Source organism: Thamnophis sirtalis, unplaced genomic scaffold, assembly GCF_051295495.1.
Source record: "Thamnophis sirtalis isolate CommonGarterSnake01/CBP01778 unplaced genomic scaffold, rThaSir2_p1.2 scaffold_11, whole genome shotgun sequence".
NCBI lineage: Eukaryota > Metazoa > Chordata > Lepidosauria > Squamata > Natricidae > Thamnophis > Thamnophis sirtalis.
Genome location: NW_028261391.1, coordinates 66430518 through 66447276, shown reverse-complemented (window position 1 = coordinate 66447276; position 16759 = coordinate 66430518). Strand labels below are relative to the sequence as shown.

General features: G+C 36.6%; 1 protein-coding gene across 3 annotated transcripts in view; it reads right to left on the bottom strand.

Moving 5' to 3' along the window:
- DOCK1 (dedicator of cytokinesis 1) overlaps window positions 1–16759 on the bottom strand; it is a 457702-nt gene that overhangs the window by 34268 nt on the left and 406675 nt on the right. For all 3 annotated transcript variants that reach the window (XM_087725976.1, XM_087725977.1, XM_087725978.1), the window contains exons 45-46: window positions 8229–8405; window positions 4677–4760 (exon numbers count right to left, since the gene is read on the bottom strand). In XM_087725976.1, the coding sequence (XP_087582102.1) occupies window positions 4677–4760; window positions 8229–8405 (261 nt within the window). The remainder of the gene's footprint in view (window positions 1–4676; window positions 4761–8228; window positions 8406–16759) is intronic.

The window sequence follows — 16759 nt, the reverse complement described above, 5'->3', positions numbered from 1 at the left end:
GGGGTACCAAGGGGAGGGGAATGAATCAGGTATTAATATCTAAATGCTTTCGCGCCTTTTTGCTCAGATCCAGCTTTGCTTAGCTTCTCATCACTTATAATCAGTAATTCTGCAAAATGGAGTTGAGTGGTTTCTTTCTTGGTTATTAAGTGAAGGAGCCCTGACAAAAATACTGTTAAAAGTGATCAGTGGACTCATAAATTACTCCATAGCTTTTTAATTATGTCACTTCCCGAATCATCATATATTCTAATTATGATCCCAAGGTGCTCAGAACCACAGAGCCAACTTACTAGACTCAATAACACCATTTTTGCTCACTAAGGCCCAGGAGAAAATATCAGAGATTTCTTCCCTTATTTTAGAATTAATCTCTTTTCTTACTACCACTTGGACCTATTGAATCCCTTTGCAACTTTCCAGTACTTAGTCAACACTTTGCTTTTTTCATTACAGGTAGTCCTTGATCTACAACAGTTTATTTAGTGATTGTTCAACGTTTTAACGGCACTGAAAAATGTGACTTATGACAGTTTTTCACAGTTACAACCTTTGTACCATCCCCATAATCATGTGATCAAAATACAGATGCTTGGCATTTGGTTCATATTTATGACTGTTGCTCAAAGCTGGATTCCTACCAGTTTGCACCTATTTGGTAGAACCAGTTCGTCAAATCTACCGAACCGGTTAGAAGAGGTTCCACCAGTGGACCCGGAAAGCCGGCCACACCTACAGAAGAGGTTCCAAAATTTTTTGAAACCCACCACTGGTCCTTGGATATGATTATTCTACACTATCATGCTCATATTTATAAAACTCAGTGCCTCTGTGAAAGGTAAGGATGACTACCGCGTTTGTGGTGCAATCAGAACATTCCATGTGTTGAAGTTGTTTTAACGCAAACCAAAGATGCCTTTTAAAAAACAAGTTGACATCCTATTCTTATGCATGCCAGTGCTGTGTGTGAGGTAATTTAAGGTGGTTCTGACAAGTGTCATTGGCATCTTCATATCCGGTCACATGGGCGGCAAGCCACTCCCATCCGGTCACATGGGCGGCAAGCCACTCCCACAAAGGAGGCCACACCCACAGAGTAGGTTCGAACAATTTTTGAAATCCACCACTGCCGTTGCTGTATCTCAAGGTCATGAGATCCCCTTTTGAGACCTTCTCATAAGCAAAGTCAACGGGGAAGGCAGATTCACTTAACAACCAGGTTACTAACTTGTCAACTTCAGTGATTCACTTAACAACTGTGGCAAAGAAGGTCGTAAAATGGGGCAAAATTCACCGAACAGATATTTCACTTAACAACAGAAATGTTGGCTTAACTGTGGTCATACGTCGGGGGTTGCCTGTATATGGTATGTTTGGGCTCTCATTTTTTCTCTGCAAGTCTTAAAAAAAAAGCCCTCAAATCCATTTATTCCTGGAGCAACACAACGGATTGGCTGTTTGCAAAACTGTACAAAATATGCTCTATGTGGGCCTTGCTACATTCGGGGGGGTGGGGGTGGGATGAGATAGTTTTAACCAAGAGAGACTCCTTTTCACAAAATATAGTGTGTTTCTTGCTCCGTAAATGCAGTTTCTTCCTATGAACCTTCACCTTGTGAAGGTGATAGTCGATACATTACCATCTTTTCTACTCCTTGTCCTATAAGCCTTTTCCATTCTTGTAATTTATAGCAATTTATAGCATTTCATAGCATCAGCCAGCCTTGCTGTTATGATATAAAGCTTGTCTTCATTATTGATGTATTGCCACAGCAATGGCTGGATGCCTACAAAAGGCTATAAATCATTGGGTGGAATGGCCACTGGGTGTGGCAAGTGACTCTCTGCATACAATGGTAAAAATGATAGTCAAAATGCCTCTGCTTTGAGAAAACTGGATGGAGACAGGTGAAAGAAATAGTACATGGTACTATCTTGGGTACTAACCATTTTCTCATAGCTCTATCACCAACCCTAACAGAATTTATGATATTGGAATGCTGCTTTTGCATCCTATTTTTGAATTGTGTTTTTAACAAAAATAATTTAATTTTAATTATTTAATTTAAAAACACAGTTCAAAATAGATTTAAAAAAATGGGACATAAAAACAGCATAACAATACCATAAATACATATATTAAACTATGAATAGTTCTTTCTCTACAAATTGCTCCAAGTGCAGAGGTGGGTTCCTACCAGTTCGCACCTTTTCGGTAGAACCGGTTCGTCAAATCTACCGAACCGGTTAGAAGAGGTTCCACCGGTGGACCCGGAAAGCAGGCCACACCTACAGAAGAGGTTCCAAAAATTTTTGAAACCCACCACTGGTCCTTGGATATGATTATTCTACACTATCATGCTCCTATTTATAAAACTCAGTGCCTCTGTGAAAGGTAAGGATGACTACTGCGTTTGTGGTGCAATCAGAACATTGCATGTGTTGAAGTTGTTTTAACGCAAACTAAAGATGCCTTTTAAAAAACAAGTTGACATCCTATTCTTATGCATGCCAGTGCTGCGTGTGAGGTAATTTAAGGTGGTTCTGACAAGTGTTGCAGCATCTTCATATCCGGTCACATGGGCGGCAAGCCACTCCCATCCAGTCACATGGGCGGCAAGCCACTCCTACAAAGGAGGCCACACCCACAGAGTAGGTTCGAACAATTTTTGAAACCCACCCCTGTCCAAGTGGTTCTGAAGAACTAACAGGATGTTTCAAATGCTACAAACTTTCAATCCCTTTTAAAAATTGAAACCACCTCATAGAGAATATTTCAAGTTCTTCTAGTGGGCTATTTACATAATAGATAATATTTACATTGATAATAATTTACACAGACTTTCTGCCCTTTTCTGCAACATATCTTTGAATGTTATGTTGGTTTTCTAGAGAATTATGCATCCCACTCAATTGTATATAATCTGCAAATATCATAAACAATCCCTCTACCTTTGCATTTCAGTCTTTAATGAAAATATAAAAAAGTCATGGACCCCAAATTAATCCATCAGGCATGTCAATGATGAATCAATAATTAATAACAGTTCTTAATTACATCCAGATTGTAGCATCAGCATGTCAAAAATGTTGAAATTGAGTTACATGCTTAATAGATTATCCATAATCTATTAAGGCTATTTACTCAGTCGAATTGTGAGAGAAGATTAGTTACAAATCCATGGTAATGTCTAGAAAATATTGTGTTCCTTTTTGATGTACTTATGGAGAGACTTCTTCATGATTTTCTCTAGAATCTAAGCCCTTGTGCTTTCTCATCAATTGAAGTTTGGCCATGCTGGTTCAATCCTTTGACTTTTTCTGCTATGAGCTTTCAATTGCTGCAAATATGTCCTAGTTGATTTCAGACAATAAATCCTGTAGATATTAACTCCCTATTCTTGTATTTTTAACTTCTTTTAATCATTGATGAAAGTTTTAATTTTAGCGGCAATTCAATACATAATTATTAACCCATGAAAACAGCTGAGTAAACTCACATAAAATACCACTGTTAATAAACCTAAATCCTCATTTTAAATTCCTTGAATAAGAAATAAATAACAAAAAAAAAATAAGTACAGTGAAATCTCTCTTTAGTGGACCTCAATGTAATGGACTTTTTATGCAATGGAGCAAATTTCTCTGGCAATTTACATTTACATTTTTATCATTTACATAATGAAATTGGGCCTCATCTGCACATCACATAAATCACTATAATGACATACGTTTATATTTAATAGATATTTTTGAATTACAGATATCCTCTAATAATTTAGTCATTACAAGGTTTTATTTTTTTCCCTCCATCAATGTAACTTCTTTCTGCAACATCAACTTCATACTTCTTCTGGTTTATAATAGCAAACTTCACATCTGAAATCACCTTTCCCCTTCAATAGACTTCTTCCCTTTTCTTATTCTCTTTTAATTTATACTAACCTGCTGTCAGCGGTATTTGTAATTAATTTTTTAATTAAGTAATTTCTAGTCAAAACCCATTTTGAAATACAAGAATATATAGAAGAACCATACAATTTCATAATCCCTAGAAAGTTACTAAACCTGGTTTAAAAAAAGCATTTAAAAAGTTCAATGAAGTTTAAGCATATTCAATATTTTCTGAAGCCTCAGGCAGGCTGTTTTATGATGCAGAAAGCAATGATAAACCTGAAATATAATACACCTGTTTTCTTTCTTTGGAGAACACCGTCTATTAATTCTAGTTTCTTATTTTTAAGATTTTACCTTTTTTGGCTCCCTAACTTGATGCCCACAAGATAGATTGGATTAGTTCTCATAATAAACTCAAAAACATATACATTCCAAACTTATCGTGAGATTTTAGAAATTAAAACACAACTCATTTCAAGTTGTGGAAAAGCTGCTCTTTATTTTATTAATTATATCTTCCATGTGCTGTACTCAAATCTGGATCTAGCACAGCTTTACCATGAAATATTTGTAATTAAGATTTCTGCTATCCCAATATGATAATTTACAACTGGAAGTCTAACTTATATCCCTATATTCTTTTTCATCACTAATGGAATAAATTAACTCATGTAATAAACATATGCACTAGAGTGAATTCTTTCATGTCTCATTTTTGTCAAAAGGGACAATAAACTATTTGAAAAAAAAACATTTGGTTCCTTGTCAATCTGATTTACCTGCCACGCAATTAGATCCTTTAGCTTTTCATTTTTTTCATGATCTTCTGGGTGTTCATATATGTATTTCTCATTAAAGAAAGCCTAATGGGGGGAAAAAAGAGAGCAGTTATTTAGTACAATAGAATTTATACAACGCATAATAATAGGCAAACATAATATTTAACGCTAACAATGGTTCTGAGGGAAATCTTTCTGAGAAGTAGAAAAGTAGGCACCTAGTAGATCCCTATTTCACTTGTGCTCTTCTCCCCATTTCATTAAGGGCCATTGCTACCAACCGAGCCATGGGAGACTTGGAAGGAAGTCTAATGATGGTTATATCAGAGCTTGTTTTATCTCAGCTGTCTCTTCCTCCAACAGGGCCAATGTTAACAATAGCCTTCTTGGAACAATATTTCTATTTTATTAGTGAAATAAATGAATATTGGTATAACAGTAAAGCTAAAGCCTCCCTTGTCTGTCATGTCTGACTCTAGAGCAGTGTTTTTCAACCACTGTGCCGCGGTACACTAGTGTGCCCTGGCATAGTGTAAGATGTGCCGTGGGAAAAACACCCGCCGGGTGTTTTTGCCTCGGGACATCTCTGTGTGTCCCGAAAGTTGCTTTTGGGACACAGGGTTGCCTTTAAAAACGCGGGGACCGCTGGGAGGTAGCGCATGCAGGTACGTCACTGACGTCCCATGCGTGCGCCCATAGCAACAATCGCGGAGGATTCAAGAGAATTACTTTATATATAGTCAATATAGGCACAGAGTTAAAAAAATTTAACATTTTCTAATGGTGGTGTGCCTCGGGATTTTTTTCATGAAAAAAGTGTGCCTTTGCACAAAAAAGGTTGAAAAACACTGCTCTAGCAATAGCAGTAGACTTATATACCGCTTCATAGGGCTTTCAGCCCTCTCTAAGCGGTTTACAGAGAGTCAGCATATTGCCCCCAACAATCTGGGTCCTCATTTTACCCACCTCGGAAGGATGGAAGGCTGAGTCAACCCTGAGCCGGTGGGATTTGAACCGCTGAACTGCTGATCTAGCAGTAGCTTGCAGTGCTGCATTTAACCACTGCGCCACCTTGGCTCTAGAGCATGGTGCTCATCTCCATTTCTTGGCCGAGGGAACCAGCATTGTCCGAAGACAATTTTCATGGTCATGTGGCCCTCATGGCTATATAGCAAAGGCACATGGATGGCTGTTATCTTCCCATGGAAGTGTTATCTATTAATCTATTTGCATTTGCATGCTTTTGAATTGTTACGCGGGTAGGAGCTGGGGCAAGTAAGGAGAGCTCAGCCCATTTGCACAGAGGTTAAATTTCAAACCTGGACTCTCAACTCTCCAGCTGACAAGGTGAGTATCTTTCATTAATCTCTGAGCCGTCGCCAGTATAACTTTTATACCAAGTATAATCTTAGATTTGGTATAAAGGAGTCCTCTACTTGTGTTTTCCAAACAAATGATAAACAGAATCATAATGGAAGTAATATCTGACCATGACTAGTAAACATTGATGACCCATTACTTCATAAATAGTTCTGTCTTTTAATAAAAAGTTAAGAGCAGTTTTAAAATGTTTTTTTTTAATTTTTATGGTGAGAAAATAGATTGAATTGTATTTCAATTGTATTTCCAATTGAAAATATAGTCCTGGAATTTTAATACATCAAAAGGAGGTAAATATCTGAACAGGCGTAGTATTGAATATAACTGTTATTAAAGACTGTCATCATGTCAATCATAGAGAATGAAGATTAGAATCATGCATTGTGAAATGTAAGCCTTTCAGTTAAAATAGTTAATGAGAGGGGCATTTTTATGAGTCCAAATAAATATATAAATGATAACAATCTTTTAAAAGCTCCTTCATGTTGTGTTTATACAACCTTGCTTTATATTTACTGGTGAGATCTTTGCTAGATTCTGATCCACTAAATCAGAGGTTCCCAAACTTGGCAGCTTTAAGACTTGTGGACTTCAATTCCCAGAATTCTCCAGCCAGCTCTACACTAAATGTGTATGTTAGAAAGTCACAGAATTATACCTGCACAGATTATTACAGGCCATTTGAGGAAGCATAATTAAATAAAATAATTTTCATCTGGTAAAAATAGCATAATTTTGTCTACTTAGCAATAATTAATCATCATTGCTGCAAACTTTGAGGTCAATTTAAGCCTTTTCAATATCAATACATTATTCTAATTAGGGAATATAAGCCAGCTCTTGGTCTAGCAAGCTGATTCCCTGCCATTAATTCTTTTTTATTACAGATTTAAAAAAAAACTGGGTATGGTGACTGAATCCAACAACAGCCGCCTAAGGCTATAGCAATAGCAATAGCAGTTAGACTTATATACCGCTTCATAGGGCTTTCAGCCCTCTCTAAGCGGTTTACAGAGTCAGCATATTGCCCCCAACAACAATCCGGGTCCTCATTTTACCCACCTCGGAAGGATGGAAGGCTGAGTCAACCCTGAGCCGATGAGATTTGAACAGCCGAACTGCAGAACTGCAGTCAGCTGAAGTAGCCTGAAGTGCTGCATTTAACCACTGCGCCACCTCGGCTCATCCGAGGGACATGAGGGTCAGAAAAAGTGCTTTTATTGGCTTACCTTATCAGCCATTTGCAACATTCTACTACTGTACCTAGCAGCACATAGTCACTGTAATAATCTATATCTAATTTATTTAATCCCGCTTAACATAATGAGGCCTTGAACCAGAAGTGTATTGGCTCTTGTTCTTTTACAGAATTGTAGACCATGACATAGATGCATGGATTTTGAGATTTCCACAACATAGATGGGTAATTTCAAATCACAATGACAACCTGACAATTGTAAACCTGCCAACTGAGTCACAATTTGGGGTTTAATTGATGCTCTCCTGGCCCACTACTGACTGTTGATAGATTCACACAGAGGTAGGTTCCTACCAGTTCGCACCAGTTCGGTAGAACCGGTTCGTCAAATCTACCAAACCGGTTAGAAGAGGTTCCACCAGTGGACCCGGAAAGCAGGCCACACCTACAGAAGAGGTTCCAACATTTTTTTGAAACCCACCACTGGATTCACATGACATCTGGATTAAGCCATTGTAAAAATGTGGCTGAAAGGCTCTCCTCAAAGCCTTACCCCCTGGAGCCAACTGCCCCAGTGGTAGATTAATTATGGTTTTCAAATCAGATTTAAATCTTCGGATTGTCTAATAATTTAGAGGGGAGAAGAGGAGAAAGAAACAAGACCAGACAAATTTTTCCTTGATTTTCTCTTCTGTCTACTAATCCTCATTACTCGCTCATCAAACAAGAAATGGCTCACCTTAGTTTCTGGTTTCTGTGATTCTCTGTCTTACCTGAACGAACTGTTACAAAAAATGTTTTAAAAGTAGTTATATTAGCAAATGATTACCCAATTTTAAAATATGAAATACATTCTACTAGTAATGGCTACTAATCAGTTTATTAGTAACTTATTTGGTTGTGTCATTGCCATAAAGCTCTTTATTTTATTTTATTTTATTTATCACTACTGAGAGAACAAAAACCAACCAAACCTTTTCGTAATTGGTGAAGCCACCCATGACTGCAGGGTCCACAATTCCATTTAGCAGCATAGACAGAGGGTTAATAGGTAGATTTGGATCATTCAAATGTTGCTGAACCATATTGTTAATTTTATCATTTGTTAACTGCATCGTTTCAATTGCATTTTCAAGTGGACTGATTTCAATCTGAGAAAACAAAGGTTTAATTAACAAAAATGATTGCAAGAAGCTGTAATAGTTTGATTCACCCACGTAACACCTATCCTCCGCGAGCTGCACTGGCTGCCTATTGGTCTCCGGATACGCTTCAAGGCGCTAGTCGTCACTTATAAAGCCCTTCATGGTATTGGACCTGGGTACTTGAGAGACCGCCTGCTGCCAATCACCTCCGCTAGACCGATTAGATCCCACAGATTGGGCCTCCTCCGAATTCCATCCGCCGGCCAGTGTCGACTGGCGACTACCCAGAGGAGAGCCTTCTCTGTGGCTGCTCCGACCCTTTGGAACGAACTCCCCGTGGAGATTCGAACCCTCACCACCCTCCAGGCCTTCCGCAAAGCCCTTAAAACCTGGCTTTTCCAACAGGCCTGGGGCTAAAGAGCTGTTGCCCCCGTCTTGAATGGTATGACTGTTGTGTGTTTTTAAATTATGTATTGTTATGTATCGTTTATTTTTTATTTTTTGTCTGTACCCCCCCCCCCCATTCCCTGATTTGATTTGTTAGCCGCCCTGAGTCCCCTTCGGAGGAAAAGGGCGGCATATAAATATAATAAATGAAATGAAATGAAATGAAATGAATTCAAATATTAACCGAAAATAAGAGATTTTTGTTCCTGGGGGGGAAAAAAATGTAGTTTTAAAACACAATATTGAATAATGATGCTCACGCTCGAAAATCTGGACTGATAAATACAACAACTTGACAATAAGCAAAAAGTGCATTTGTTTAGATCAACCACCACTGATGTAGAGTAAAACAGAAACTGAACACATCAAAAGCTGTATGTCAGCTCTTTGTACATTTGATGGACAAACCGTTGTCACCGTTTACCATCATGCATTGTATCACAGGGTGGATTCTTTTTGATATGACAAAAACTGCAGGATGAAGAGGACTGAAAGATAGTAAAAAATTCTTAATCCCTAGCATGTATTTCATGTTGCCAAGATTTTTCATGAAATGCACAAAATAGTCGGACTGTTGCAATATTTTGAAAGATGTGCCATGCACAGGAGCACAAAAACAGTATTTCTGTTTGAACCAGTAATGTAGTTTCCATTTCCTATCAAATAAAGTTGCTTCAGAAGCTGTTCCTGGCCATGCATGCAGGGACAGTTTTAATAATTTTATTTTTTATTTTAATTATTTAAAGAGAGATCTATTTTTCTTTTCCAATCCAACAGAGGCAGACCCTTTTGTAAAATAATGGCATACATTTGAGGTACGCCGAAATGCAATTTTATATCTGATTGCTATAATTTCCATAAACTTTGTAGAAGAACACCAGTAGCTTAAGATATTTCTGAAAGGCACATAATCAAGTCTTTATAACTGTCACTTACATGCACACATTGATTACGTTCAACCTGTGTTAATTAACTATCTTAATTAATTAAGTTTCCAAAATGTTTAAATTTTAACTTGGTTATTAATGCTTCCAGCAAGCTGTGTGCTTTTAATCCATCTAGCATTGAATGATCCTTTTGGTTGAAAGTATTTTTTATCAATTTTTTACACCAGTGACTACCAACCTTCCGGGCACCAGGGACCGGTTCTGTGGAGATAGGTTTTTACAAGGATGGTAGGGAGCATGGTTTCGCATGCTCCCTGAATCTCAGGGTGGAGCTTCATTGGTTTGTGTGGCCCAGTTTCTGGCATGCAGTGTCCCGGTGCCAGTCCATGGACTAGGGGTTGGGGACCCGTGTTCTACACACTAGTATTGAAATGGATTTCCCCCCCTAAAATTAACTTTCATAGGGATAGATCAGAATTGGAAATAGAATGGCATTCGGAATATGTATGTTTGTCATCAATATATTATTTGTGCAATTTTATATATTGTATTGTTGTAGAAAAGACGGGACACAAAAGCCAGCTCTTCAGAGAAGGAAATGTTTATTGCGCAGGTTCAGAAAGAATGGCCTGAACAATGAGTGAAAGTCAGGAATTCCTTATACAGTTTATCGCTTTCAGCTAAAGCCATCTGTTAGTTTTGGAAACACCCCTCAAATTTGCCCTTGAGTTACAGCAATATTATGTTTACAGGATGTCATAATACATAAGTCAGCCAACGGACAGACATAGCATGTATTTTGAGGAACTAACAATATGTGTACCAAACAGATTTACAGCCAAGCCAGCAAATGGGCTGAAATAGATGCTTTGCTTCAGCATATTTCATGCGCAGACTTCCTTCTAACCCATGTCTAACCACACTATGTCCTAAAAACAAACCTTGCAATTTCTATATGAACAGTTAGAGCTTAATATCATGAAACCCTAGTTTGGTTCAGGCTTGAGGCCTACCTTGGTTCAGCCTGCCACCAATAGTCTTTCTCACAGATGTCTCTTTATTTCATGACTACAATCACTAGTCTTGTGAATGTTTGGCCATAATCTATTTTTACTTCATCTCTATCTCTTTGCATTGTACTGGCATTGACATAACCTTAGTTTGTCTAATCTTAATTAGTAGCGGTATAGTGGCCAATGAAGAACTTTCTCTTCTTTCATCTTCAATAAGAGGTTTGTTTTATGTTCTCCTGGCTTGCAGCCATCAAAAAAGTATCATCAGCATGTTGTTCAGGTTGTTGTTGTTGTTTCGCCCAGCTATTTTAGTTCCAGTTTCTATTTCTTCTAATCCAGGATTTCTTCTGCATTTAACTAAATAAGGAGACTGTTTGGTACACTAATTTCTTAGATTAGAACCATTTGGTTGCTTCATATTGTATTCTGTTGTTTCTTGCTCATTGTAGATTTTTATTTTCAGTACACAAATAAGAGGGCCTGGTACACCCATTTTTCTAAGGATTGTGGGCAATTTATTGTAGAATAAAATAAGAAGCCTTAGAATAATCAATGAAAAATGTCTATGGGGAACTGTAGCCTTCTCCATTATCCAGAAACAATTAGGAATGTGAGCTGCCTCTTTTGAATCTAGCTTGTACATCTGACAGTGCTTCTTCCATGGATTGTTGAAGCATGGAATGCAAAACCTTGACCATTTTCTCATTATCAGGTATCTGCAATTGTTTGGTAGCTTTAACAATTTTTAGCAATGAAGTTTTTCTGATGCTGAATCTAAATTGATTTTTTCCACTTCCTTAATCTTGCCGTATTTGCCACATCTGTTTACTAACTGCAAATTAGTAATTATCGCGCAAAGCTTTAAACAGTTCTGTTGGTATTTCATTTCTGCAGTTCTGTTGTTAGTAATGTTTTTTTTAGTACTTCATAGGTATCATCAACTTGTAGATTGTTCTTATGTTTATTTATACCATTTTTTAATCATTTTGTATAGGAAATGTTTATCTTTTTTATTTTTGATATTGCCCATCTTTATACAAAAGATTGCCTTGATATCTGAAATTGTTATAAATTCCTTGCTTTGCCTTTAGTTTTAACTCCTTGTTTCTTCTTTTCTAAAACTCTAAAAGTATTTGGTGAGGGCAAAATTTTCCTCTGTCTCTTTTACTATCTACCTCTATTTAGGTATTTTCAAAATACCAGCTGAAGGACAATTTGCGTTTTGCAATATTTTTGTTTCCTGTTTAATGATACAATACATTTCCGTCTAGAGTTCTTCAGAAATTTTATCAAACCTAATTCATTAAATCTAATTTTTAAACATTCACTGCGTTATCCTACAGAATATTACTGAGATTGTATCTTGACTGATTACATTATTTGTTTTATTTAATTTTGTAAATGTGTAAATTTTGTAAATGTGGATCTGAACCACAATCAGCACCAGGACTTACTTCTGCTGACTAAATAATTTTTTAATAATTTTTCTTCATTGATACAGCACCAAAAACACATACCATATGACACTAATTATAGATTCTCTGAAATCTTTAGTATCAAATTTTCTTTTTATTTCTAGATGCCTCAACAGATGCCTTTCGTCTTGAGCATTGTCAAGATCTGGTCATCCACTTTAAAGTGAAACAGGGAAAGTAGAACAAAACTAGAACTTGATCTAGATTTAGATCAAATCTAAATCTAGAACAAGTCTACGACTTGAACATTGGGCACTATCTAACAAAATGAAATTCAATGGTGAAAAAAGTTAGGTTCTACATTTAGGCAAGAAAAACGAAATGCACGGGTACAGTATATGTAGTACCTCGCTCAATAGTAGTAACTGTGAAAGGGATCTTGGAGTCCTAGTGGACAACCATTTAAATATGAGCCAGCCGTGTGCAGCAGCTGCCAAAAAAGCCAACACAGTTCCAGGCTACATAAACAGAGGGATAGAATCAAGATCATGTGAAGTGTTAATACCACTTTATAAGGCCTTGGTAAGGCCACACTTTGAATACTCCATCATATAAAAAAGATGTTGAGACTCTAGAAAGAGTGCAGAGAAGAGCAACAAAGATGAATAGGGGACTGGAGGCTAAAACATATGAAGAACGGTTGCAGGAACTGGGTATGTCTAGTTTAATGAAAAGAAGGACTGGAGGAAGACATGATAGCAGTCTTCCAATATCTCAAAGAAGAGGGAGTCAAACTATTCTCCAAAGCACCTGAGTATAGAACAAGAAGCAATGGGTGGAAACTAATCAAGGAGAGAAACAACTTAGAACTGAGGAGAAATTTCCTGACAGAACAATTAATCAGTGGAACAGAAGTTGCCTCCAGAAGTTGTAAATGCCCCAACACTGGAAGTTGTTAAGAAGATGCTGGATAAGAAATGGTATAGAATTTCCTGCCTAGTCAGGGGGTTGGACAAGAAGACCTCTAAGATCCCTTCCAACTCTGTTATTCTATTCTATTCTATTCTATTCTATTCTATTCTATTCTATAAGACAATGAAGAAACTAGAAACTAAATCTTACAAAGAGAAATTGAAGGAAGTTTGAGAAGAGAAGAATGATAGGAAATATAAGTTTCTTCTAAAAGCATTATAAGGAACATGGACAAGATCTATTCTCTATTATTTCACAACTCCAGGACATGATATGATGGATTTAAGTTACAAAAAACCAGATTTCATTTAAATGTTAGAAAAATCTTCTAAAAATAAGATCTGAAGGCAATTACCCAGAGAGGTAGTGAGGTCCCCTTCAGTGCATGCACAAAGGAAGCTAATCATCTGCAATTTGGCATGCTTTAATTTGGATATTTGTGCAGAGCAGGGAGTTGCATCTAATGGCCTAAAATTTCAAACTCTGCTGCTATAGTTCTAATGTTAGGCTATCTAATCTGTTCTGATATAGTTTAAGCAACAGAAGACTATACAGATATTTAGATTAACATTTTCAAGCTTTAATATTTTCTTTTTCTTTTTTGAAAATGTAGAATATTTCATCTGTAATCTTATATTACAGAGATTCTGTACTTTTTCCTCCATAAATATCCTTTACTCTACTTTTCTATTGTTTAACAGCCTATCAACATAGCTATAGCAATAGCAATAGCAGTTAGACTTATATACCCCTTCATAGGGCTTTCAGCCCTCTCTAAGCGGTTTACAGAGTCAGCATATCGCCCCCCACAGTCTGGGTCCTCATTTCACCCACCTCGGAAGGACGGAAGGCTGAGTCAACCTTGAGCCGGTGAGATTAGAACCGCTGAACTGTAGATAACAGTCAGCTGAAGTGGCCTGCAGTACTGCACCCTAACCACTGCGCCACCTCGGCTATGATCATACTGTTATTTCATACATTCAGTGAATATACGAATCCTCTAATCTCAGTGCCTTATGATCTCTCCTGTCTTATTTTTTCATTATAAATATATGTGCATATTTCACGAGTCATCCACTGCTTACTCCAATATTTGCCTCAGTCAAGAGGGAAAGAAGATTTTTATCAGGATTTCCAACCCTACAACCCATGATTGAGACACTTTTCAGAATAAACAATTTTTGTCTGGGAAACTTCACAGTAAAAATAAATTACCGTACTAAAGTAAATCACAAACCTGTGATACCTGTGTATATTCTCCAACAGGTGGAACAGAGATGGAAATAGAGACAGAAATACATAGAAATGACGTTAGAGGTTAATAGAATTTATTTGACTTCATTGGAATAGTTTCTGTTAATTAAATGTTACTATTTAATCTAGAACTCAGAGGGCAGAACTAGATTTGAAGTAATGTGTTTATTCCTTATTAAGAAATATATTTCAGAAATAATCAGGAATTGATGTCTATGAATACCCTAATTACAAATTTAGTGATAAGTTTAACTCCTAGTCAGAAGAAAGAAACTCAGTTTAGGGAATCTACTGAGTATATTGTGATCTCAAGCTAGGTTGGATGTGCTCCTTAGTCTTCCTGACCATCATGTATATAGGGTTCCACCACAAAACCGCGGTAGACTAAAACGCGCTCGATGAAAGGGCGTACGTGACGTCATCACAGCGCGACGAAAACAGCACGCTGTGAGCGGTAAACTTAAAATTAACGTGTAAATCTAAACCTAACCCCCCCAAACCTAACCCTAAACCTAACCCTAAGCCTAACCCTTAACCTAACCCTAAACCTAACCCTAACCCTAACCCTTAACCTAACGCTAAACCTAACGCTAACCCTTAACCTAACCCTAAACCTAACCCTAACGCTTAACGTAACCCTAAACCTAACCCTAACCCTTAACCTAACCCTAACCCTAACCTTAACCCTTACCTTTACGTGAATCGGCTTGCTTTAATTTTATTTTAATTTTAATTTAATTTATTTTTAATTTTATTTGTCGCGCTGCTGCTGATGTCACGTACGCACTTTGATCGGGCGCGCTTTAGTGGACCGCAGTTTTGACAGGTCACGGTATATAGCTGGAGAACTGAAAGAAAGTTGTATTTATTTGAATGAATTAAGACTCTTTGCTTGGTATGGAACCCTAGATTCCTAGAGCCTGATTCACATAGACAGTTGTGTGAACGTGATAGACATGTAACTATAGGTTATCTGAGATCTCCAGATGAACATCTGGAGATTCGGAAGATAGGGGGGCTGCATGAACGTGTTTGAATGTTTAATTTGCTGTGTTCAATTGGAGGCCTAAGCAGGTCTTAACTATAAGCATAAATAGTCAAGAGGACAAATCTGGATAATACATTTCAACTTCTGATTGTTTTATTTTCTGATTGCTTACAATGCAAATACAGGAGCAATTACAAACTCCAAAATCAGTATTTTTTTTTGCATATTTTCTTCCATTATTCTTTGCAAATATATAACTATTTATATAAATGAAATATATAAATTAATCTGGAGAGCATAATGTTCATAGCATAATATGCTTTTTTATTCATTCTATCACAAATATCACAAAGGCTAGTTTTAGACTTAAATTAGCACAATGTCCATTTAGAAATAAAATACCAGCAATACAGCTGATTCCTAAAGATTATTTCTGTTTCCAATAATTTACAATGCATATTATTTATTTCATGTTATTTTATATTTTGGGCATAATATTTGTGTCAAGAATTCAGCATTTTGAAATTATAGAATTCTGGAATACATAATTGTGTTAGTAGCTTTCTATGTTATATGACAGTCTGAACAGGTGCTGTGACTTCGGTGGAGCTGTATTAAAAATTTAAATGCTCTGTTTTGAAATATTAAGATTGATTGACGTGAGGTATTGATTTCAACTGTGTATCATTATAATTTTTATTTACAAAAAACTTATAAATATTAGAAAATTATGCATAATTGCGTGATATGTGTAAAAATGATCTGTTTCAGACTGTCATTTCCTATCTAAAGAAAGCTTTCATAACAGAGGAATTTTAATCAGATAACATATGATTAAAGTCATCAAATAAACCATATTTTATCAATATCAGTGTAAAATTAATTCATCCTTTGAATTTCTGTGTTTGCTCATTCTGTGCTGAATTAAACAATGTGGTATAGTTCATTTTGGAACACATTTAATTTGATTTTGATTTTTTAAAAAAATAATAATTATATTGCCATTAAATTTCTATGCTTCCTATCATAAATCTCTAAGTAGTTTATTTAGAAAATACAATATTATGATAAAAATAAACGGTAGATTCCATAACAGTAATTATAATAGTATAAAATAAATGTATCTATGAAAAGGAATAGACACAGCCTCAATCCAAATCTGGAAAGTGAAACTTCTTTAGTCAGCCAAATCATGTTGAAACAAGTTATTTTCACCATCCTCCTAAAACTGATGGTTTTAGCAAATGGTTCCAGAAATGGGATTACAAAAGGAATGGTCTACCTTTAACCCCTAGTACTGTGATGGTGAACTTATGGCACATGGATCACTTCAGAATTTCCAGTTGGCTTGTTGGGCCTGTCCGGAGGCTTTCCTGGAACCTGG